Source organism: Trichechus manatus, unplaced genomic scaffold (assembly GCF_000243295.1).
Source record: "Trichechus manatus latirostris isolate Lorelei unplaced genomic scaffold, TriManLat1.0 scaffold00194, whole genome shotgun sequence".
NCBI lineage: Eukaryota > Metazoa > Chordata > Mammalia > Sirenia > Trichechidae > Trichechus > Trichechus manatus.
In genome coordinates, this window is record NW_004444130.1 from 1,857,481 (window position 1) to 1,880,631 (window position 23,151).

The 23,151-nt window shown below is 43.0% G+C and overlaps 1 protein-coding gene across 1 annotated transcript in view; it reads left to right on the forward strand.

Moving 5' to 3' along the window:
• The window catches only part of HYDIN (HYDIN axonemal central pair apparatus protein), a 359,230-nt gene that overhangs the window by 248,779 nt on the left and 87,300 nt on the right, over positions 1-23,151 (forward strand). The window contains exons 35-42 of the mRNA XM_004387835.2: positions 4,656-4,824; positions 7,274-7,453; positions 9,208-9,381; positions 13,126-13,299; positions 16,684-16,898; positions 18,330-18,467; positions 20,039-20,222; positions 22,351-22,492. Coding sequence (XP_004387892.1) covers positions 4,656-4,824; positions 7,274-7,453; positions 9,208-9,381; positions 13,126-13,299; positions 16,684-16,898; positions 18,330-18,467; positions 20,039-20,222; positions 22,351-22,492 — 1,376 coding nt within the window. The remainder of the gene's footprint in view (positions 1-4,655; positions 4,825-7,273; positions 7,454-9,207; positions 9,382-13,125; positions 13,300-16,683; positions 16,899-18,329; positions 18,468-20,038; positions 20,223-22,350; positions 22,493-23,151) is intronic.

A 23,151-nucleotide genomic window follows, 5' to 3' on the forward strand; every position in this document is an offset into this window, starting at 1 on the left:
CTGGTAACCAACAAAGATTGTTACTTTTTGTGTGTAAACTCTTTCATGGGTTTTTACAATAGAGGTCTCATACAATATTTGTCCTTTTGTGATTGACTTATTTCACTCAGCATTATGTCATCCAGTTTCATCCATGTTATGAGATGCTTCACAGGTTCATCGTTGTTCTTTATCTTTGTATAATACTCCATTGTGTGTATGTACCATAGTTTGTTTCTCCATTCATCTGTTGATGGGCACCTAGGTTGTTTCCATCTTTTTGCTATTGTGAACTAAGCAGGCATTCTTGTCTCGTTTCTGACCTCAGAGGGAAACAGTCAATATTTTACCATTAAATATGATGTTTACTGTAGGTTTTTGAAGAAAATTTCCAGTAGATTAAGGAAGTTCCTTTCAGTTCTTAGTTTGCTAAAAGTGTGTTGTTGTTGTTGATTTTAATCATGAATGGGTGTTGGATCTTGTCAAATGCTTTATCTGCTTCCATTGAGATGATAATATGATTTTTGTGCATTTTTTTAATATAATGCATTACTTTAATTTTTTGTATTTTTGAAAATTTGCATACAGTAAAATGCACAAATATACAGTTTTGAGGAAGGTATACACCTATGTCACTCACACCCCTAACAAGATATAGAACATTTCTGAAATAACACAAAGGACCAGACTATTACATTAGAGCCACATGAATTAGAGATCTTTCCCAGTACCAAGCTTTACTAATAATGGATGCTAACACAAGACCCTGGTGTGCAGGGAAAGGTTTAGGACTGTCAGTACGGCTCCCCAGGTCTTCTTGTCACATCAGGATAAACTCCAGCCCAGATTAGGATATGAGGTCTCTAAGTAGTGGGGTCATATGAGGTCACCATGAATCTGAATCAACTTGACAGCAACAACAAGTAATGGATACAGTATGTTACTTACACAGAAGGGAGCTGTTGTGATCATGAAATGTATCCATTTTACACTTAGTCACATTTTCCATACAGCTTTGTCCCAGGATGATTCACCTTGAATTAATCTTTGTGTATGGTCTGAGGGAGGGGTCTTTTTTTTTTTTTTTAACTAATATTTCAATTTTAAACCACTTATGCATCTCCTGGAATAAACCCCATTTGGTTATACATGTTTTCATTTTTATATGCTTCTGTATGGGTTTGCATGTATTTTCTTTAAAATTTTTCATCTGTATTGACAAGAGAGATTGTTCTGTAATTTTCTTTGTTAAATTACATAAATTGCACACTGTTCTATACCTTGCTTTTGTCACTTAACTATAATTTGGGGTTATCTCTAAACTAATACTTACAGTTTTACCTTTTTCTTTTAAACAGTCCATAGAATGCCATTGTATGAATGTATCATAATTTATTAACCAGTCTTCTGTTGATGGATGCTTAGGTTGTTTCTATCCTTGTGCTAGTAAAAGCAATGCTGCAAGAAATATCCTGCAAATAAAACTGTCAAAAGAAGAGGCTACCAACTCAGTATCTGAAACTAAAAGCTTAATCTGTTGCTTGCTTAAGTGAGGAAGTACTACGAGGACACAGTCTCTCTGAGTAATGCAGAGGGCTAATCTTTCATAGCACTTTTGGGAAATATGGAGCTCTGGGATTGAGGAGCCGTTTAGGAATTGGCTGACCTTTAGCCATGGAAGTAGTTTATTGGAGTGTGGCTTTTGTTGATTGGCTGACTTACAGAAGTGTGAAGCTGTTACTGATTGGCTACCTTTCAAAAACTGTCACTGAAGAGAATTGTCAGTAATTGATGAAGCAGATTAAAGCTGGTTTTAGTGGTTCCTTGTTACTATTGGCAAAGAAGAAACAGTCTGTTCATAGTAGGATAAAAAAAATTATTCTCATAATTTTGCACACATGTTCCAGCGTCTCTGTAAGATAGATTCCTAGAAGTGGATTTTCTGAGTCAAAGATTTTGTCCATTTTTCATTTTGATAGATAGTCCCAAATTGTCTTCCAGAGAGGTTGCACAATTTACACTACTGTCTACAGTGTAGGAGATTGCCTGTTTCTCCACATCCTTGCCAATACTATGGACAAGTCTATGGGTAGGGCAGCCAGGATCTCATACACCCCAAAACACTTGCTTTTGTTTTGCCAAACCTTTCTCTATTCAAAGGGAAAAGGGGTGGAGCTCTTTATTTTGGTCCCATTTTCACCATTGAGAAGACTACATTTCAAGCCAGTTAAAGCTGTTGTTTTGTTTGTTTTTGTTGGTGCTGCCTGTATCTTTTCTTTTAACCTTTTATTCTGAAATCATTATGGATTCATAGGAAGTTGGAAAGATAGTACAGAGAAGTGCTGTGTATCCTTCATCCAGGTTCCCCTAGTGGTTCCATTTTATATAACTATTGTACAATATTAAAACCAGGAAATTGACATTGGGAGAACGTGTGTATACTTCTGTGCCATTTTATCACATGTGTAGATCCATGTAACCATCACTACAATCAAGATACAGAACTATTCCATCACCACAAAGATCTTCCTCGTGCTACCCTTTTATTGTCACACTCACCCCTCTACACCTCCTCCCCCGAGCCCCCAGTCTCTAACCCTTGGTAACTACTAATCTGTTTTCCATATCTATAATGGAACATTCATGACAGCTGGAGAAATGAGTGCATCCCTCCTGGAGGGGGATCTGGGCAGCTCATCACAGTGTCTACTACACCTCTGATTTTCCCATGTCCCTCTCTGGTCTTTTTGCCCTCACCCATAAACTAGAGCCTCTGTAGTTCTCTTTCAGTTATATCAGTTGCTCCCAAAGAGACTGCACAAGTCTCCACTCAAATCTTCCTTTACTCAAAAGTCAGAAATATATTCTCTTATATTTTAATAAAAGTCTTAAGCTTTTGTTCTTAACAGTTCTTAATCCATCTGGAGTTGATTTTTATGAGTGATGTGAGTTAGAACTCCAAGTATATTTTTCCATATGAATAATTTATTGAATATCCCTTCCTTTCCCTACTGATCTACCACCCTGCCTTTGTCCTTTATCAAAGTTCCATTTATGAATAAGTCTGTTCTGAACTCTGTCTTCTATTTCATTTGTCAACGTGGCTATCCTTGCATCAATACCACCCTATTACTACAGCTGTATAATGAGTCCCAATATTTGGTAGAGCAAGTCCTCTCCTTTAATCTTCTTCATTAGTATTTTAACTAATCTTGATCCTTTGCTCTTCTACATAAGTTTTAAAATAACTCACTAGCAATAGTTTTGGAACAACCAAAGATGGTGATCCAGAGAAGGTTTACCTATCAAAACATACATTTTAACACTAATAAATCAGATTGTATAGGAAGTAAATGTCTTTTATAATTTTATTTTATTGTGTTTTATAAATATATATACACACTAGAGTTGCCAGGACATCATCCCTGGTGAAGTAGAGGGTCAGTGAAGAAGAAGAAGACCCTCAACAAGATGGATTGACACAGTGGCTGCTACAATGGGCTCAAGCATAACGATCGTGAGGATGGTGCAGGACTGGGCAGTGTTTCGTTCTGTTATACGTAGGGTCGCTAGAGTTGGAACCGATTCGACAGCACCTAACAACAGAGTTGCCAGGTTTAGAAAAACAAAAAACCGCCTGCCCAGTGAAATTTGAATTTCAGAAAAACACAAAATTTTTTTTAGTATGTCTCAAATAGGAGCCCTGGTGGCACAATGGCTAAATGCTTGGCTGCTAACTGAAAGATAGGTGGTTCAAAGCTACCAGCAGTTCCATGGGAGAAAAGACCTGACAATCTGCTTCCATAAAGATTTCAGCCTAGAAGACCCTATGGGGCAGTTCTACTCTGTCCTATAGGGCTGTGATGAGTTGGAATCGACTCGACAGCACATAACAACAATATGTCCCAAATACTGCAGGAAATATATTTATGCTAAATAGTATTTACTGTTTATATGAAACTCAGATTTAACTTGGCAGCCTGTATTTTATCTGGCAACCCACATGCAGGCACACATGCTTCATAAAGTGAAACCTGTGAGAGCTGGAACTCGACAGGACTGCCTTGTTTTTCCAGGTCTTGCAAGTTTTCCACCTTTGACAAGGTGCAGTCTTGCCACTTTTTTATCATTTGTTTTAGTGGAAAATATTTGAGTTTTCTTTCTCTGACAGGTTTCCATCTTACACAGGTTCCAGCTTTCACAGGTTTTACTGTACCATTTTACCTACTTTTCCCTGGATTTTCTATTTATGAGACAACAACCTTGCCTAGGATACTATTGCCAACCACAATACTTTTTACCTGTGTGTCACCCAAAGTGAATAATAGGGTTCTGTACTCTGTCATTGGAAAAAAACAAGAACAGTACATATTATTTTTAAAAAACAAAAAGAAAATTATTTTCCATATATAAAATGCTCAGGGTCAAATGCAGCAAAATAAAGATCCTATATCCCCACAGGTACAGAGCTCAGCCTTTATTTTTGGACCACTCCCAAGAACCCCACCCTTGGGATCCAGAAAATATTTGTACAGACCCCAGCCTCAGACTGGGACAAAGGCAGGGGCTTTTCAAGATGAATGAGCAGATTCAGCCCACCTAGCACAGCAGCCTGAGGCTGTGGGGAGGCAACTTCCAGTGAGACCAACAGCAGTCCCTGTTCTCCCCTTGAGCAGATCTTACGGAAGCTGAAGGGCTATGATTCCTTCAACACCCTGCTGCTGCCTCCCCGCACCCCAGGGGAGAAGCTGCCCCCAGAGGTGTATGAGTACTTTAAGGAGATGAAGCGGTCAAAAGAGGAGCAGATGAAGGCAAAGTATATGGAGTCCCTTGCTCAGGAGAATGGTAAGAACTCGACACCAGAACCCTGGGCTCCTAGCCACTGCCCTGGCCCGTTTGGGTCACTCCTGCTATAAGAACGACTGATTCTTGAGCACCTGCTAGGTGCCCGGGAGGTGATAGGTGGCTTACATATTTCATTTGTAACACTTACAAAACATCCTATTTTATAGATGTGGAGACTGGGGCACATTCTTCTGACTCTAGAGTCCAGTAGGGTGTTAAAACATATGTATAGATACATACATACATATATATATATAAAACAAAAACAAACCTGTTGCTGTCGAGTTTATTCCAACTCATAGCAACACTATAGGACAGAGTAGAACTGCCCCATAGGGTTTCCAAGCAGTGGCTGGTGGATTTGAACTGCCAGCCTTTTGGTTAGCCGCCAAACTCTTAACCACTGTGCCACACACACACACTGCGCCACACACACACATACATATATACATATGTATACACATACATATACACAATACATATGTATATATACACATATGCACACACATACACACTCTAGTGGCACAATGGTTAAAGCGCTCCAGTGCTAACTGAAAGGTCGGTGGTTCAAACCCACCAGCGGCTCTGAGGAAGGAAAGACCTGGTGATCTGCTCCCATAAAGATTACAGCCTTGGAAACCCCATGGGGCAGTTTTACTCTGTCATATAAGGCTGCTGTACATCAGAATGGACTCAATGGCACACAACAACAGAATACTTGCTAGATACCAAACCCTGTGCTTAGAGCTTTACATGTACAGATGAGCAGATTGAAGCAGAGAGGTTAGGTCCACAGTTTTAAGTGGCAGAATCAGAATTTAAACTCAGGTCTCCCTGATTCCAGAGTTCATGACACTAACCATTATACTGCATTGCCTCATATGTGCATAACAATGAAGCCAGGTAGAAATTAGTGTCATAAGAGATGTAGGGGATGAGAGTTCAGGTGTGCCCAGTCACAAAGCTGAACTGGACTGTCATCAACCCCGAGTTATCCCATCATCTGCCCAGGGGCTCCCTTGGGCATAGAGGTTCCTGCTGATCTGTAGGACTGTGGCTTGTCGTGATGCACCCTTCTCCTTCCTGCCTTTCTGCTCCCTCCATCTGGAAATGCACTGACCTTGTTCTTATTTGCTGTGTTCTTCTATGAAATAGTCATCACGAGTGCAGCTATTTTCTTTATACATGTCTCCTCCACTGGCCAAGAAGCCCCTATGAAGGCAGCGATCACACATCCCCCACTCGTAAACCCAGTAGTCGGAACAGCACCAGATACATCGCTATGCCCAGGAAATACGTGCTGTATGAGGGAAGGAGTGAATTAGAATCCTTTTCTCACACCCTTGGCCTGTCTGCTGTCTCTCAAGGAAAAAGAAGTTAGTCAGAGAATACTAGTTTGGCCTGAAAGGAGATGAGAGAAATCTGTGCCCCAGCCATTCACACAGTCACGTGTGTTGAGCACTCCCTGTGTTCTAAGCACTGAGCTGAAGTGCTGGAAAAAAGATCAATGAAACCAGTCCCCTTGCCCTAGAGAGCTCCCAGGCTGAGGGATGTAGACATTATACTGAGAACAGCCCAGTGGCCCAAGGCAGGGAGCTGCAAGGGGCTCAGTTACCAAGGGCCACATGAGAGCAGAGCCACACCAGCCCTTACACAACACAGGTAGTGGGGGTAGTGGATTTGTTTCTTTGTTTGGCCCATAGAAGACTCTCTAAAGCAGGACCGGTGGGGGCGGGGAGAACCAAGGAGGGCATGCTTCTCTCTGAGCATCTATACTCTCTGCTCTCACACTGTAAACCACCCTTCTTGCTTCCCTGACCATGGCCAGAGCAGGCCAGCAGTTCCAATCACATCCCCTTCGCTCAATGAAGAGCTGCAGCCTCTCAAGCTCCAGCTTCTGGACAGAGAGGATGCCTTGGCCCAGACTGCCCAGGTGCCTGCAGTTGACTGTGTCTTGGGGGTGGGGACTCACCTTGTATAATCACAGATTGCTGCCACTGCTGAAACCCTATGGAGTAGGGGCAATGAGAGGGTGCTAGGCAGACAAAATGTAGATGTGCTTAACAATGGCATGGGGGAAATGTTCATGATAAATTAAGGGGGAAAGCAGACTATAAATTGGTATGTATAATATAATCCCAAGTTTAGTTTTTAAAAATTGCAAAGAAATGGTGACAGTGGAATTGCAGCTGAATTTTATAGTTTTTGCTCTTCTGAAGTTTCCAAATTTTCTGGAGCTAACATATAACTTTGGTATTAAAATTATAAAATACAGAAACTTTCTGGGCAGAGGAAAATTTTAATAGCTGACTAACTGCAGTTTGTGTTTATTTTGTTTAGATAATCTAAGGTGATATTAACCAGGTGTATCTTTCTTTCCTTTTCTGACCCTCTTTCCCTTATCCCCCTCCCACCTCCTCCCTGCGTTTTCATCTTTGCTCCCTGGCAGAAGAGGAAGACGGGCCCTCATCAGAGCAAGGAACTTCCACCAGCACAAAAAGGACCTCACTCAGCCGAGGAATTTCTGTCACGTCCAATCTGGAAGAGCGGCACATCCCTATGGTCGAGTCCAAAACCTACCCAGACGAAGACGACGATGACGAGAGCTTAGAAAAAATCATGTTTCAAAGTAACCAGGCGTTCTAATGTTTTGGTACCAGCTCTTTCTAAGCAGAAGGAGGAAGACAATTCACTGTCTTTTCACCTTTCTCCATAAAATGCATCCTCAGAGCCTCCTAGCACTGGCTCCCCACTCCAGCCCCACTCCAGCCCTGACATACCCACTCACGCTATGAGACAAGCACAGAAACATACTGATGAGCTTAACACATAATATATTCTTCTTGCCGCAATTATTTGCATTTTAACTGGTCTAAATATTAACTCAAAGTCCTGAGTCTTTAATGCTAAAATCCCAGGAGACTGAGGGTTGTTCAGAGAAACATTTCAGTCCTGCCATTCTTCCCAGTATCCCTCCAATTGGACTGTGTAGGCAACTCCCAAGCAGGCTACAAATTGGTGTGTACAATTTGACCTCCCAGCATTGTGGGCCCACTTCTTGGCATTCATCTTGCCCAAGGTATACAAGACATTAAAACCATATTTGGAAAATCAGATTCGGCAAAACTTGGTTCACTGGGCCATTCGTTCGCCAGGCAGTAAAACATAAGCAACCTTGTCATTTTCCCCTGTCAGGGAATAGGAAGCATCAGCAAGACTAATGAGCTCTTTGAAGAGTTTTAGTTAAGTTGTCATTCTTAGCCCTCATCAACAAAGTGGGTAAAGTAAGGCAGAAGTGTGTTATGGCAAAACTGGGATCCATTTTGGCTCTTCTGACCTGCCCCTAAGTGACAGCCTTAACTTGCTCTGCCACTGTCCTTGGTCCCTGGACTCTCCCAGAGCTGCCCCAGACGTCCTACAGAGAAGGAGCCACACCATGATATTAAGGATGGAAAAAACTAGAAACTGCCTAAGTGCCCATCAGTAGGGGACTAGTTACATTATCAGAAATCCATACAATGAAATACTTCAGCAGTTATTAATAAACAACAAGCTAGATCTGTTTTCAGGCAAATAGAAAGATGTCTAAGACATATCACATGAAAAATCAACTTGCAGAACAAAATTTAGATTATAATCCCAGTTATTAAAACATTATGCATATGTTTGGAGTAACCATATGTATTTGGTTACATACATATATAGAGAGAGTACACAGCAGCTTGCTCTTTCCCACCATAGACAGCCCTTCAGACCAGCACTCGTTCATCTAAATCAGGGATCGGCAGACTTTTTCTGTTAAGAGGCCTGACAGTAAGTATTTTAAGTTTTGCGGGCCATGCAGTCTCCGCTGCAACTACACAGCTGTTCCTTTGTGATATGAAAGAAGCAGCCATAGACAATACAGAGATGTGACTGTGGACCATTAGAGCTTTTATTTACCAAAACAAGCAGCAGGACAATTTTCCCTCTGGGCGGTAGTTGGCCAACCTCTGATATAAATCATTATTTTAATAGCTACTACAGTATATTCATTCCAGAATATAAATATGCCATCATTTATTTAGCCATTTTGTCACTACAGTCCTGAACTAAGCATCTCCACACAAATGCCCTTTCTATTTTCAACAGGAGAGAGTCCCAAAAAATCGAATTAGAATCAGAGTATCTGTATTTTAAATTTTTGTACCTATGGACAAATTATTAGCCAAAAGGGCACTCTCATACACTACAGGTGGGAGTGAGGACCACTGCAACATTTGCAGCAGATCACAATAGCATTTAAAAAGAAAACATCTTTTCCATTTCCATCAGAACCCATGTAAGTTCTGGGTGTGTACACATACATGCATATGCACATATGTGTATGTTTTTAATTTGCAGCTGACAAGATACAGAGCAGTGACAGCCACTCCGTGGAGGAGGTTGGAGAAGTAGAAAACAACCCAGTGAGCAAGGCCATCGCCCGCTACCTGGGCATTGACATTTCTGCAGAAGGCCGCCTGGCCAAGAACCGGAAGGGCATCGCCGTTATTGTCCACGGGACGCCCTTCTCAGGTAACGGACGACCCTGAGGGGAGGTGAAGACCAGGGATGCCATGCCTTCTCCGGAAACTCCCTGACTTCCAGAATGACATCAGCTGCGTGAGCAGGAGAGATACTAGCAATTTCATTTGAGAAGACAGCATAGCAGAGTGTTTACAAGCATGTACTCCAGAGTCCAACAACACCATGTCAGTCATTGCACTGCCATTTACTAGCTCTGTGCCTTTGGGGAAGTTACTTAAATTCTCTGCACCCTCTTTCCTTGGCTGAAAGTATTAGCAGTATATAGTGTAGACATGAGAATTAAATGAGAGCATTCCTATCCAATGTTTAGCCTAGTACTTGGCACATGATAAATACTCAGAAAGCTGTTGTTATTATTATCATTATTATGATAATGATGATGACTATTTATTGTCATTGTTAATTATAACCATATCTAGAATTTGAAATCCATTGGAAAAAAATAAAACAAAACCTCTAATCACATTATGCTCAATAGTCTAAAGGAATATGTTGCTAACGGTAAACTAAGCAAGGAGTGAGCCATTCTTTAACAAAAGAGTCCTTATTGCCTCCAAGAGTTACACACACCAACTTCACCCTAAACCCAGAAGGAGCAAAATCACCTACAGTGAACAAGATCTTAAGCTTACAGATTGGCTTACAGTTTATGAAACTCCTTCCCATCCATTTCTCTGTTTAAACCTCACAATCACCCAGTGAAGAGAGTTTGATAGTCCCCACTTCACAGGAAGTTAAAGTTCAGAGAAATCTGAGGACATTTCCCCAAGCTAGCAAGTGGCAGAGTGAAAGGGCCTGCAGTTTTCTTAGCTCCAGCTTATCAAAGAAAGGACTATAAAACCTTTTTCTGACCTGTCCTAGTTATCTAGTGCTGCTATAACAGAAATACCACAAGTGGATGGCTTTAACAAACAGAAATTTATTCTCTCACAGTTTAGGAGGCTAGAAATCCGAATTCAGAGTGCCAGCTCCAGGGGAGGACTTTCTCTGTCGGCTCTAGGGGAAATTCCTTGTCATCAGTCTTGCCCTGGTCTAGGAGCTTCTCAGTTCAGGGACCCTGAGTCCAAAGGACTCACTCTGCTTCTGGCTCTTCTTGCTTGGTTGTAATGAGGTCCTCATCTCTCTGCTCTCTTCTCTCTCCTTTTGTCTCTTGTGAGATAAAAGGTGATGCAGGCCACACCCCAGGGAAACTCCCCTTACATTGGATCAGGGTTATAACCTGAGTAAGGGTGTTTCATCCCACCCTAATCCTCTTTAACATAACCTAATCTTGCCTCATTAACCGTAGGCAGAGATTAGGATTTACAACACATAGGAAAATTACATCAGATCACAAAATGGAGGACAGCTACACAATACTGGGAATCATGGCCTTGCCAAGTTGACACAGATTTGGGGAGAACACAATTCATTTCATGACATGATCTAATTACTGTCACTCCTACAGAAAACATTTATGGAGCATTTTCTATGTTCTAATCACTGTGAGAAACCCTAGGAATCTTTAAAAATGTGACAATTCGTGACTTCTTCCCTTGAACCCACAGTCTGAGGAACCATAGACCAGAACCTAAAAGATGTGAGGCCAGATTTGGGGGGAACAGGTGGGAATCAAACAAGGCAACTAAGAATGTGATTTTAAAATGCCTTAAAGACCCCACCACCCCCAGGAGCTCCTGGCCATTTCTGTGAGGGGTGCTGAGCAAAACAATAATGGATCAGCAGAAATTTAAGACAGCTGGCATGTTTATCCTGAAAATGCACTTGACCTGGAAGCAGCCACTAAGCCCCATTCTAGGGTAGGGTTCACCCACTTTCATCTGGAGAGGAAAAGCTTAAATAGAGCACCCAACTGTGGCATGTAGACTACAACAAAGACAGTTTTCAAAGAATCTTCACAGAGAACAGTTTGATAGTTTGTATCAAAATCAAACTGTACAGAGTAGGTGATTTGCTCCTTTTGGGTTTATGTTAAAGTTGGTACATGTAATTTTTGGAGGCAATGAACGACTCTCTTGTTTAAAATTTATATACCAAAAGATCATCCTCAAACTGTTAAATTGATGACCTCAGAGATACAGGGTTAGAAGAGAGGGAAGAACCTCATTTTTAATTTATACATCTCTGAATTTTTTAAACTTGTATTCCTTTAATAATTTAAAAACGTTAAAATGTTAGAGAAAAATCCAAGGCATTAAATTATTTTAAAATAGAGAAAAAAATATATGCAAACCCTTTGACCTGGCAGCATTACTTCTAAAATGTTATCTTAGGAAAATAATTAATGATGCAAACAAAGATTAACTGCAAAAATGTTCACTGAAGCGCTACTCGCCATCACAAAAAATTGGGAGCAGTTGAAGTGTTCAGTATGGCAAACTGGTTAAATAAACGATAGTTTATTTATATAATTCAGAAAGTGAATTATATCACCATGAAAACAGCGTTATAGAAGTATATTGAATGAACAGAAAGATGTTCATGGTATATTGTTGTAAGTGAGGAAAATGCCATCCTGATGATTTATAACCCACGTTAGTTCCTATCACTGCTATAACAAATTGCCACAAACTTAGTGGCTTAAAACAACACAAATTTATTCTCTTACATTCCTGGAGGTCAGAAATCTAAAATAAATTGGCAAGGCTCAGTTTCTTCTGGAGGCTCTAGAGAGAATCTCTTTCCTTGTCTTTTCTAGCTTCTGTTGTTCTAGTTAGGTGCCGCCGAGTGGATTTCAACTCCTAGTGACCCCATGTGACAGAGTAGAACTGCGCCATAGGGTTTTCTAGGATGTAATCTTTATAGGAACAGATTGCCGAGTGTTTCTCCCATGGAGCTGCTGGATGGGTGCAAACCGCCAACCTTTCAGTTAGCAACTAAGCACTTAACCATGCAGCTGCCTATTCCTCAGCTTGCGGCCCCTCCTCCTTCTTTAAAACCAGCAGCATAGCATCTTCAATCTCTCTTCCTCTGCTTTCAACATCATGTCACCTTTTCTGACTCTGAGCCTCCTACCTCCCTCTTATAAGGACTCCTTGTGCTTACATTGGGCCCACCAAATAATCCAGAATAACTTTCCCATCTCAAGATCTTTAACTTAATCATGTCTACAGAGTCCCTTTTATCATGTAAGATAACATTCACAGGTTCTGGGGATTAGGACATGAGCATCTTTGGGTGGAGGAGCCATTATTTAGCCTACCACATAACCCATTTCTTTTTTGCAAAAAAGAAATATAAATAAAATAGTTACATATGCACACTCAACAACCATATGCTAACTATAATGTCTCTGTGTGAGTGGATTGTGAATCTGTTTATCTCTTCTCTTATTTCTGACTTTTCTGCTTTCTTTGTAATGAGCAAATATTTTGAAATGAGAAAAAAAGTCAACAGTTATTTTTTAAACCAAAAAGTCTTCACCTTAGAATCAGAGATAGTAAGAGAGACAAGATATTTTAAAGATCATCTGATAGAATTTACTTTTTAAACTGAGAAGAAAACGAAGAGAGGATGTGGGTTACCACAGCACACCCCACACAGTGGTAGGATTAGGACTCCTGGCTCTGGTCTGCCTTCTCTTTTCTGCCGCCACCTCTGCTGCATGCGAGACTTGGAGGCAGAGCAGTTGGAGAGATCACTTTGCAGCAACTTCTATTCTAGAAACTCCTGTCTAGGACTCAGATTGAGCAAATAAGAAACATGAAATTTAAACCTCTGACTTTTCTTCAGGAAAGTCTGCCACCTCTGTCAGCCTGGCCAAGTACTACAATGCGGCCTGCTTGAGTATTGACTCCATCGTACTAGAAGCCATCTCCGACAGTAACAACATCCCAGGCATCCGCGCCCGTGAGCTCTGCATCAAGGCCGCAATTGAGCAGTCCATGAAGGAAGGAGAAGAGTCTAGTAAGAGTCTATTTTCTCCAACTTTCTATGGTCCAGTGGCTGGCACCCCACTGGTAACGCTGATCTTTTCTCTTCCTCCTGCTGAGCTGTTCTCCCACAACCCCACTGAAGGGTTATTTATAACATGGTGCCAACTCAGTAGCCTAGAGAATTCTCTTGACCAAGCATGTATAGCCCTCCTGCCCTGCCCAAGGTAGGCGTGTACTTGGCACTATCAGGAATAGAGCACTGAGTAAGATGTGGTCCACACCTCTGGAGGGCTAGCATCCATGAAGGGCTGGGGGAGCAGACATGTGCTCCTTCAGAGAGAGAAAAATAAATGTTGCAACAGAAGTATCAGCTTATGTGAAAAAGAGTAAGTTTCGGATGGATGAGTTCCCACAAGAGTGATTTGTGGAAGTTTTCATGGAAATATTCCATTTACATGGACTTCGAAGGAGCAAGAGAATGTTGATAGGCAAAGATGGGAGCAAGGACCTCAAACCAAGAAAGCAGGGACTCTGACACTAAACGAGGAATGGGAAGGCAGATAGAGGCCAATCATAGTTGTCCTTGAGTATCAAGGTTAGGAGTTTGGGTTTTATTTTGTAAGAAAAGAGGACTTGGGGCAGTTTTCACACTATGGAAGAAATGGTCAGAGAGTCACAGTAGGAAAGTAGCTTTTGTTGTGTCTCGTAAAGGAAGCATTAGTGACACTGAAGATAAATGGATGGTGCCTTCCAGCTGACCCAGTGTGCACCTGCATGGTGGGGACTTGAAGGAGTGGGAGGCTGGGAGGCAGTCAAGATTTCTAGCCACAGACACCAGAAGGGGAGTGGCATCCATTACCAAGATAGAGGACACTGGAGGAAGAGAAAGTTTGGTGGAGAGGAAAGTGAACAGAAGTTTTGACACCCTATTGTAGTGAGGCCTGGTGTGGCTCACCTGCCAGAGGTTGAGAAATCTGGCTCCATGCATTCATCTGAGCACCTCCAGGGCAGGAGAGCAGCTGCTCAGTGGGAAAATAGAACGACTAAAAGCAGAGAGCCTGCAAAGAGCTGAATCATTTTTATTATTTTTCTCATAGTCCTTAGCACTGGTTAATGTGCTATTTATTTTGCTTACTTATTTTATTGCCTATCTCCCCCAACTAGAAGGTAAGCTTCTGAGGGCAGGGATTTGTGTTTGTTTTATTCACTGACGTATCCCTAGCATCTAGAAGAGTGCCTGGCACATAGTAGACACATAATCAAGATTTAGAAAAACGTATTGAGTCGATAAATGAATATACTCAAAGACTGCTAAAAGCTCAAATAGAAAGCCCTGAGAAGATAGCAGCTGTATTGAGCAGTTCAGGGGTCACTGGTGACATTAGAGAGATCTCTCCCAGTGCAGAGGTTAGGCCCAAATCTGCCCAGTCTGTATTAAAGTTTCTGGAAGTGGTAAGTCTACACCTGCCTATCCCATATTGTAACCACTAGCCACATAGGGCTACTGAGCACTTGAAATATGGTTAGGCTGAATTGAGATGCACTGTAAGTATAGAATCCATGTTAGATTATAAAGATGTAGTATGAATATAAGACTATAAATTAACATAATATATATTATTTTTATATATTGGGTTAAATAAAATATGTTATTAAAATTATCTTTTACTCTTTTAATGTGCCTACTAGAAAATTTTAAATTACATACATATGTTTATTGGACAGGGCTGGTCTAGACCACTGTTTAGAAATTTGGTAGTGAAGGAAAGAGAAGAGATGAAGTGATATCTTGAAAGCAATGAAGGGTCAAATGAAAACTTTCATCAGAGGTGTTATCTGGAAGACCTTTTTTTTTAAAGTTATGGAGGAATGATGCCATTGCCACGAGCAGAGGAAGGTTAGAGGCGTGTGGAGACCATAAAAGAGATTGTATAGTAACTGGGGGAGGGGCAAGTAGGGACTGAGGAGGAGCAGGAATTATAGCAAGGTGAACAGGTACCAGTGTGGCAGGAGGCCACGAGCAGTCTTTATTAAGGCAGGATTCAAAAAAAAAAAACAAAACAAGCCCATTGCTGTTGAGTCAATTCTGACTCATAGTGACCCTGTAGGACGGAGTAGAACTGCCCCCATAGGTTTTCTAAGGCTGTAATCTTTACAGACACAGATTGCCACATCTTTCTCCTGCAGAGCGGCTAATGGGTTCAAACTGCTGACCTTTCGGTTAGCAGCTGAGCTCTTAACTACTGCGCCACGAGGGCTCCACCACAAGGCGAGATTACCAGTGGTAAATGATTCCAAAGGAGGTGGGACAGAGCCTGGAGGGATTTGGGGTGATGAGGCGTGGAATGAGCATAGGATTAAGCACTTCCAGAATTGGGGCAGACGTTGGTGCAACTACTTCATTGATGGCTTTGTCCCCGGCACCCCCAGGTACACTATGGAGTCCTTGTACCTAAAGCAGCTCCTGGGGGAGGAGTGGAGGGAGTACATGAAAAGACAAAGAAGAGTTAAGAGTAAATTGCAGGAAACAGCTCTCATGGGAATTCTGGTGTTTTATTTGCTGAAATGGTCGACAAGGGGTCATGAGTATTAATGAGTCTCCCTGAGAGCTAGAGAAATGTGGGAGCTGCCTGGCAAACAGCTCCATCACCTCATCTTGCCAACACTGCACCCTATTCTCCTTCAGGAGCACACACCCTATCCAGAAGAGTCAGAGTTCCAGAGGACACGATGAGACAGGACTTGACCTTGGGGCTATGGGGGAGGAGGGGTTGAGGGCTAGGGGATGGCAGGAGTTTATCATAAAAGTCAAAGGCACTCTAACAAGGGTTTTGTCTGAAGGTCTGTCATGAAAACCCCTTTAAATAATTACATCAGCCACTGATTCTGAAACAGAACTTCTACATGGGGAAGAATGCTTAGGGGTGGCATTCTGCCTGGAAGGCGGGGCAAGGGAGTGAAGAGAAGAAATTCATCTTGAAGCCGTGTTTGCCATCAGGCATGCTGTTTTGCCTTAGCTTGGGGGCTCTGCTGAGGGAGCAGAGAATGCCTCCCCAAGACACTGCCTAGAGCCACAAGTGGTCAGGTGTGAGATTTCCAAGGCAGGGCTGTAGTGTGCCAGCAGTTTCAGAAATCATTACTCTCTGGGTTGGAAGATAAAGTGGACACACAGTAACCTGGGATCTACTGGGAAGATGAGGCATGAAGAGCCCTGGGCCCTGACTCAGGCTCCCACTGACCCATCATCTAATCTTTAGTGGGCAATGCCTCTGCTCCCTGCCCAGCTCTGCCTGCTGCAGATGGAGATGGTTTTGTATTCCATAATAGAACCGCACTTGGTGTCAGCATGCCATCCCCCCTCTTATTTCCATATCATCCAAAGGTGACTTAATAAAAACTCACCCTCTCCTTTTAGCCCAGGAGACTACTTTGAACCCAAACATCACAGGACAAGTACGACTAAGCAGCGAGACCTTGGGCAAGTTCACTTCAGAATCCACTTTGGTAACTCCCGAAACGAAACCTGGGAAGAATTTGCGTGGGAGCGTACTGATTGGCAAAAACAAGGCAGAGAGTCATGGCTCTGGGTCTCAGAAGCAGCATCATCTGCACTCATCTGAAACACCACAGGTACAATTCAGGGTCCTCTGCAAGGAAGATGGGGACTCTTCCTTCTTCCAAGTATCCTGCAGCCAGGCCGGCGCCCTTCATTTCTATGGTGCCCTCTCAGGGAAGACCCGCTGCTGACCCTGTACCACCATCACTTGTTCAGCAGGTGTTCAGCGAGTGCCTTCTGTGTGACAGCCCTGGTAAGCTCAGTACCCCAGCTACTCCATGCAAAGCGGCTGAACAGAGCTGGAGAAGAACACTCAGCTCTCCTCACAGTCTCAGTTTAAACTTAAGACCACAAATCTCAATCTCAACTGGACCCTTCAACCTGCCCTGGCTTAGAGGCATCTCAAAATTTGTATGTCCAAAAAGTGACTCGTGCTTCCCCACAAAAAAAAAAAACCCAGACTGTTCTTCCCTTGGTAAATAACCTCACTATTTTCTTAGTTGCTCAAGTGGCACTAGGAGCCATCCTTGATGCCTTGCTTTCCCTGTCATCCCATCCCAAGTCCTATTGGCTCTACTTCCAGAATACACCCAGGATCAGCCACTTATCCCCACTTCCACCACCACCCTGCTGCCATTGCCATTGCCTTAACACAGAAATACCTTCCTAACTAGTCTTCCCACTCTTGTCACCTCATGCAGCAGGCAGAGAGGTCTTTTAAAAATAAAAATCAGATCATTTGTCTGCTTGAAAACTACTTGTGACTTCCCATAAGTCTTTGAATAAAATCTATTCTTTACCATGGCCTACAAGACCGTGCATATTCTGGCCCTGACTCTATTTGACTCTAAACCTGACCCTCTTCCTCCTTCCTGGTTCAGTTCCAGCCACAATGGCCTCCTGTGTGTTCCTCCAAATGCCCCGAAGCACACTCATGTTGAGGGAACTTACTCTCCCCTCTCTGAAAGTCTCGTCTCTCAATCTTAGTTCATCCTTTCACATTACCCAGGTAATGTGACCACCCTCTCTGAAGAGCCATCCCCCAACTCTGTCATTGCTCCTTCTTCCCTTGCCCAGTCTATTTTCTCCCTAGAACTTAACACTGTCAGAAATTATAGTACTGATTTGTTTATTAATGTGCTTCTTTTCTGTCCCCCGATTAGCATGGGAGCACCACACAGGTAGCAGCAGCAGCAGCCTTGTCTGTTGTTGAATCCCTAGCACCTGGAGGGGTGCCTGGTGCGTAGAGGATGCTCAGTAAATATCTGATGAATGAATGAACAAATATGTGCAGCTCCGTATATATGTATAAAGCACTTTCCACAAAATTCCGATTGGATGCATATAGCAATTCTTTAAAGAAGATAGTTACTATAATCTCCATTTTACAGATGAGGCCCAGAGAGACTATATGATTTTCTGGAGGTCACATGGCTTGTAGGTGTGTAGGATTTATTGAGATGCAAAGCTAGATTCTGACCCCTGATCCTTCTCCTTCTCCACAGATTTCCTCCAGCCCTCAACCCTTTGGGCCCACCCAGCGCAGGCTCAGTGTCAGCGCCAGCATCGGGGGAGAGACCGGGCTGATGAGCTGTGTGCTCCCTGAGGAGCTACTTGTGCAGATTCTGGCCGAGCGAATACAGGTGCGTCCACCCCCACCTGCATGGAGCTTCTTGCAGGCCTTGGCACATTCACACACCATCCCTGTGAGTGAGCTGAGATTCCAGGCCATCAATAGCCCATTCTGAGCAGCTCAGAGCCCAGGAGCCTTGAAGAGGAAAGATGGTATTTTCCATTCCCAACAGTCATTGACGTACTTACCCTTTAGACAGCTCTTGTCAGTCCTGACTCTGGCCCAAGCTGCACCTGAAGCCTTTCATCTTAGAGGACCAGAGAGCAGAAGGTTGTACATACAAAAATAGAGTAATGGTACAGCCCTATGGTGGTGTGTTAGAAATTATATTGTGGCACCATTAAAAATTGTGGTTTAGACCTATGTTAATTGTTGAAGAAATATGTTCACAGTATTTTATTAAGTGGAAAAAGTGGATTATGAATGGTATGTAAAGCACAATTGCATTTCTAGAATATATTTATAAATGTATTACACACATTATAGAAACTTTTAAAGTACACATTAATTGGGGTTATCTTTGGGTAGCAGGATTACAAATGTTTAGTCTTTATACATTTCTGAATTATTTTACATTGGCATTGCTTTTACAGTCAGAAATACAATAATGCTCTTTCCATTTTTAGTTTTTAATTTTTAATTTTTAAATACGTGCTATACAATTAAAGAAAAGAAGATCAGCAGGATTTGGAAGGGTACCACTTAAGCCTGTTTGTCGTTCATGGTTTACAGAGAGCTAAATTGTTCCTCAGGTCCTGGAGTTGCTTTAGTTTTTCAAAATGGGCCATCATATGGATTGCACATTTAAATACAACAAAATTAGACTTGAGACTCCCAGAAGAGGAGGAATATCATTACCGGAAATGGTCTACATTAAGGTTTGGACTGCTACATTTGGATAGTAAAGGTAGTATCACTTCAACTGATTTGAGCAAGGTATTCTAGTAAGTGAGCAAATGTTTCATGCACCCAGATTAAAGACTGAGAAACACTGGTCAAGCTCAAAGTAAGCCAGTAGAGCTATACTATTCAAAGTGCTGATCCTGGATGAGATAAGGAGCTTGCACTGCTTCCTTCATTGAGAAAGCCTTGCGACAAAACAAATGCCAGCTAAACTAAACAATGTGTTTAGTGATGTAGTTGATATACATTCTGATGTAAGTCGTTGTCCCACCAAAAACTGCTAACAATCAATTTCTGAACCAGCAGTGACCAGAATATGGGCTACCTTTTTAGTAACACTGCAGTACCACAGAGGCTTTTCTTCAATGCTTCATATTATCAAAATCGTTATGCTTCAAGGGAGTAAAGCCACTAAGAAAAATACAAATGGCCCATCCTGCTACTGCTTCTCTTGTTGCCCATTTTTCTCTGCCTAGGGACATTTTTCCTTTGTATCTTCTTTCCCTGTACCTTTAGCAGGCAAAGGGCAGTTTAATGATGTTTTCATTGGGGCCCAGTAGGTCTGCAGAACCCATTGCAGCACAGGTAAAAGCACCAACAGAAAAGCAAACAACCTTCTCCATAGAGAACAGATGATCTTGCGGCCGTGATAACTGTCTTTGCTGTCTCTGGTTTCAGCTGAGTGACTGCTACCGAGGAGTAGTGTTTGATAGCCTCGAGACGCTCTTTGCTCGGAATGGGACTGCCGCTCTCCTCTGCCTGCTGAAAGCCATCGGCAACCGGGAGCACATCTACGTTATCAATATGGCTCAAGACTATGCAGCCATGAAGGCCCAGGAGAAAGCTAAAAAGGAACAAGAAGGCAAGACCCCATACCTTCCTTGGCTGTCCTCCCCAAACCCTAACAGCTCTCTTCTTTGAACAGAGCTTTAAGCTTTCAAAACGCCTCCTTGACACGATAATCTATTGGGCTTAGGTGAAACTTTCACATTTGCCATCTCACTGGTGCCTCACCACCTCCCTGTATGGTGGCCAGGACTCATACTTCTCCTTGGCCCATGAGGAAACTGAAACCTAAGTAACCTGTTGAAGGGTCACATCATGAAGGGATGAACCCTACTCTTCTGAAAACAAAGGCATTCCTCTTTCTCCTGATGTTACACTGTTACCGCCTGTCACCTTGTCTGTAATTACCAACCCCAGGAGAATGTATCCCAAGTCCCGTACTAACTCAGGTGACTGATCTTCTTGTGGGTTTTGTCTAAGCCAACAGTGTATTTCCTATAAAACTAGAGACCCCTATAATTTGTACAAAAATAACGTCTGTATCTTACGAGAGTCTGCTATACACCAGGCATTGTATCAGGCATTTTTTTACACTGAGTCATTAAATCCTCACAATAACCTTGTGAAGATTATTGTCCCCATTTTACAGATAAGGAAAATAAGGCTCAGAGATATCAAAAGAAGTGTGTAACATCACTCAGAAAATTAGCAAGGGAGCCAGGTCTGTATAACTCTTAAAACCTATGCTCTCTATGTCATTACACCCGTAGCCTGGAAAAACATTTCAGTGATTGAAAAAGAGATACACAGAGTACTGTTGGCTTAAGTTTCCAATTTAGTTAGAAGGAGACTCAGAAAATCTGAGCCCCCCCAGGAGAGAGAGTGCAGCTGCTGGTAACACTGTCCCTGAGAGGCAGGGCCCTGCTTCCACTCCAGCGACACCACCACTGCCCTCACTTGGGCTTACCTCTCTCTTCTGGCACAATCTATACAAACCATAATGCTTTTTCACAACATCCAGGCACCCCACAGCAGTATTTCTACCTCTAGCATCCTATCTTTCCAGAAAGTTTGTTTTCCCATAATGATCAACTTGAAAGAAATGATCACTTTTCATTTCCTCAATTATCTTTGGATGAAGTTTCTCACTGTTGAATTGTAGGCTCCTCTCCCCTAAGTCAACAACATTAAAAATCCAGAGTACAGTAACACTATTATTATGTTAAAATCTATTGTCTGTTGAACGTGTATTAATGTTCAGGCACTGTGCTAAGTGCTTTACATCAGCATTTATTTAATCCTCACAACAACCCTAGGAGGGAGGAATTTTTATTCTTATCTGTTATTATCCCTTAGTAAGTGGCAGAGAAAAACTCAAATGCAGGTTCCTGGGTGCAAACCTCATACCTACTAGGATGTAACATAAGAATGTTGTGCTGGTGAAGTGTGAACCTGAGTGTGAACCACCTGCCTGGGCCTGGAGTCCACAGGGCATGGAAGGGGCTCACCTTGCTCTGCAAATAGCTCTTTGAGTGCTCATATGAGCACTTCGATGGCATATGCTCATAAGTAAAGTCGATGTATAGTGTATTAGTTTCCCATTACTGCTATAACAAATTACTACAAACTTGATCACTTAAAACAACACAAACTTATTACCTTACAGTTCTGAAAGTCGGAGGTACTAAAATCAAGGTGTTGGCAGGGCTGCATTCCTTTCGGAAGTTCTAAGGGAGAATCTATTCCCTTGCCTTTTCCAGCTTCTAGAAGCCACCCATATTCCTTGGCTTGCAGCCTCTTCCTCCCACCCCTCTGACCTTTGCTTCCATCTTCTCATCACCTTTTCTGACTTTTGTGGTTATATTAGGCTCACCCAGATAATCCAAGATAATCTCCCCATTTTAAGATCCTTAACAATCGCATCTGCAAAATGCATTTTGCCACGTGAGGTAACATATTTCCAGGTTCCGTGCATTAGGACATGACATCTTTGGGGTCCCTTATTCAGCCTACCACAGGTGGAGCCTGAATTTGGAACTGTGCAAATGAAGGAAATCCCACCAGGAATTAGAGATACCAGCCGCCTCTCAGTGTCACAGGCCCTCCTAAGCCTGCCCAGCTGGAGTAAGCGCTAAGCCAGTGGGGACTCACTGCCGAAGGTGGTGGTGACTTCTTCTCACTTTCCTGTTTCTGTTCCTCCACAGAGCATAAACGCAGGGAAGCTTTTCTGAAAGAGAAGGAGCGGCTCCAGAATATGGACGAGGAAGAATATGATGCCTTGACAGAAGAGGAGAAGATCTCGTTCGATAGAGAGGTTCAGCGGGCTCTCCGGGAGAGGAAGAAGAGGTCTGAACCAAGGGCCTGGCTGAGCAGGGGTGTCCCCCAACCCACCCCAAGGAACTTGTGTAGGGCAATATGCCCCTCTGGAGACTAGGGCTGGCATGGGGCATTCTCAGCTCTGGGCCATCTATCAGGAGGGCACCAGTAGCGGTAGGAAGATGGCCTGCAGAGAGCAGGAAAACAGACCTTGCCCATGTAGGGCCCTGATCTCATTGCTGCAGCTATTCAGGGCTACTCCCAGCCCCTCTTCTCCCTTCTCGCTGGGAGGCATTTGGAGCCAGACGGGAGCTCATGTAATGTAATGGCAGTGGTGGGAAGAGGGGCCTATGGCCCCTGTGCTATTCTGGGCCCCACTGGCTCCCCATGACAGCTACACCCCAGTTGTGGCTGAGCAGCCACTGTCTTCACTGCCTCACTGCCTCCTGCCCACAGCTGGCGACCCAGGATCCACTCTCAGCTCGTGCACAGTGGTTGCTCCCTGGAGCTTAGATGCCTCTCCCCTCCCCCAGCCCCATCGTGGCCTTTGGTGATGCTGCCATTCCCCTGGAGTCTGTCTTCCTCTCCCATTTGATCCTCAGCCTGGGCAGTTCACCTGAGACCCTGGGTAGGCTCACAGGCCCCTATCTTAGCTACCTTCTATGTCCCTCACTGGGGACCACACAGGA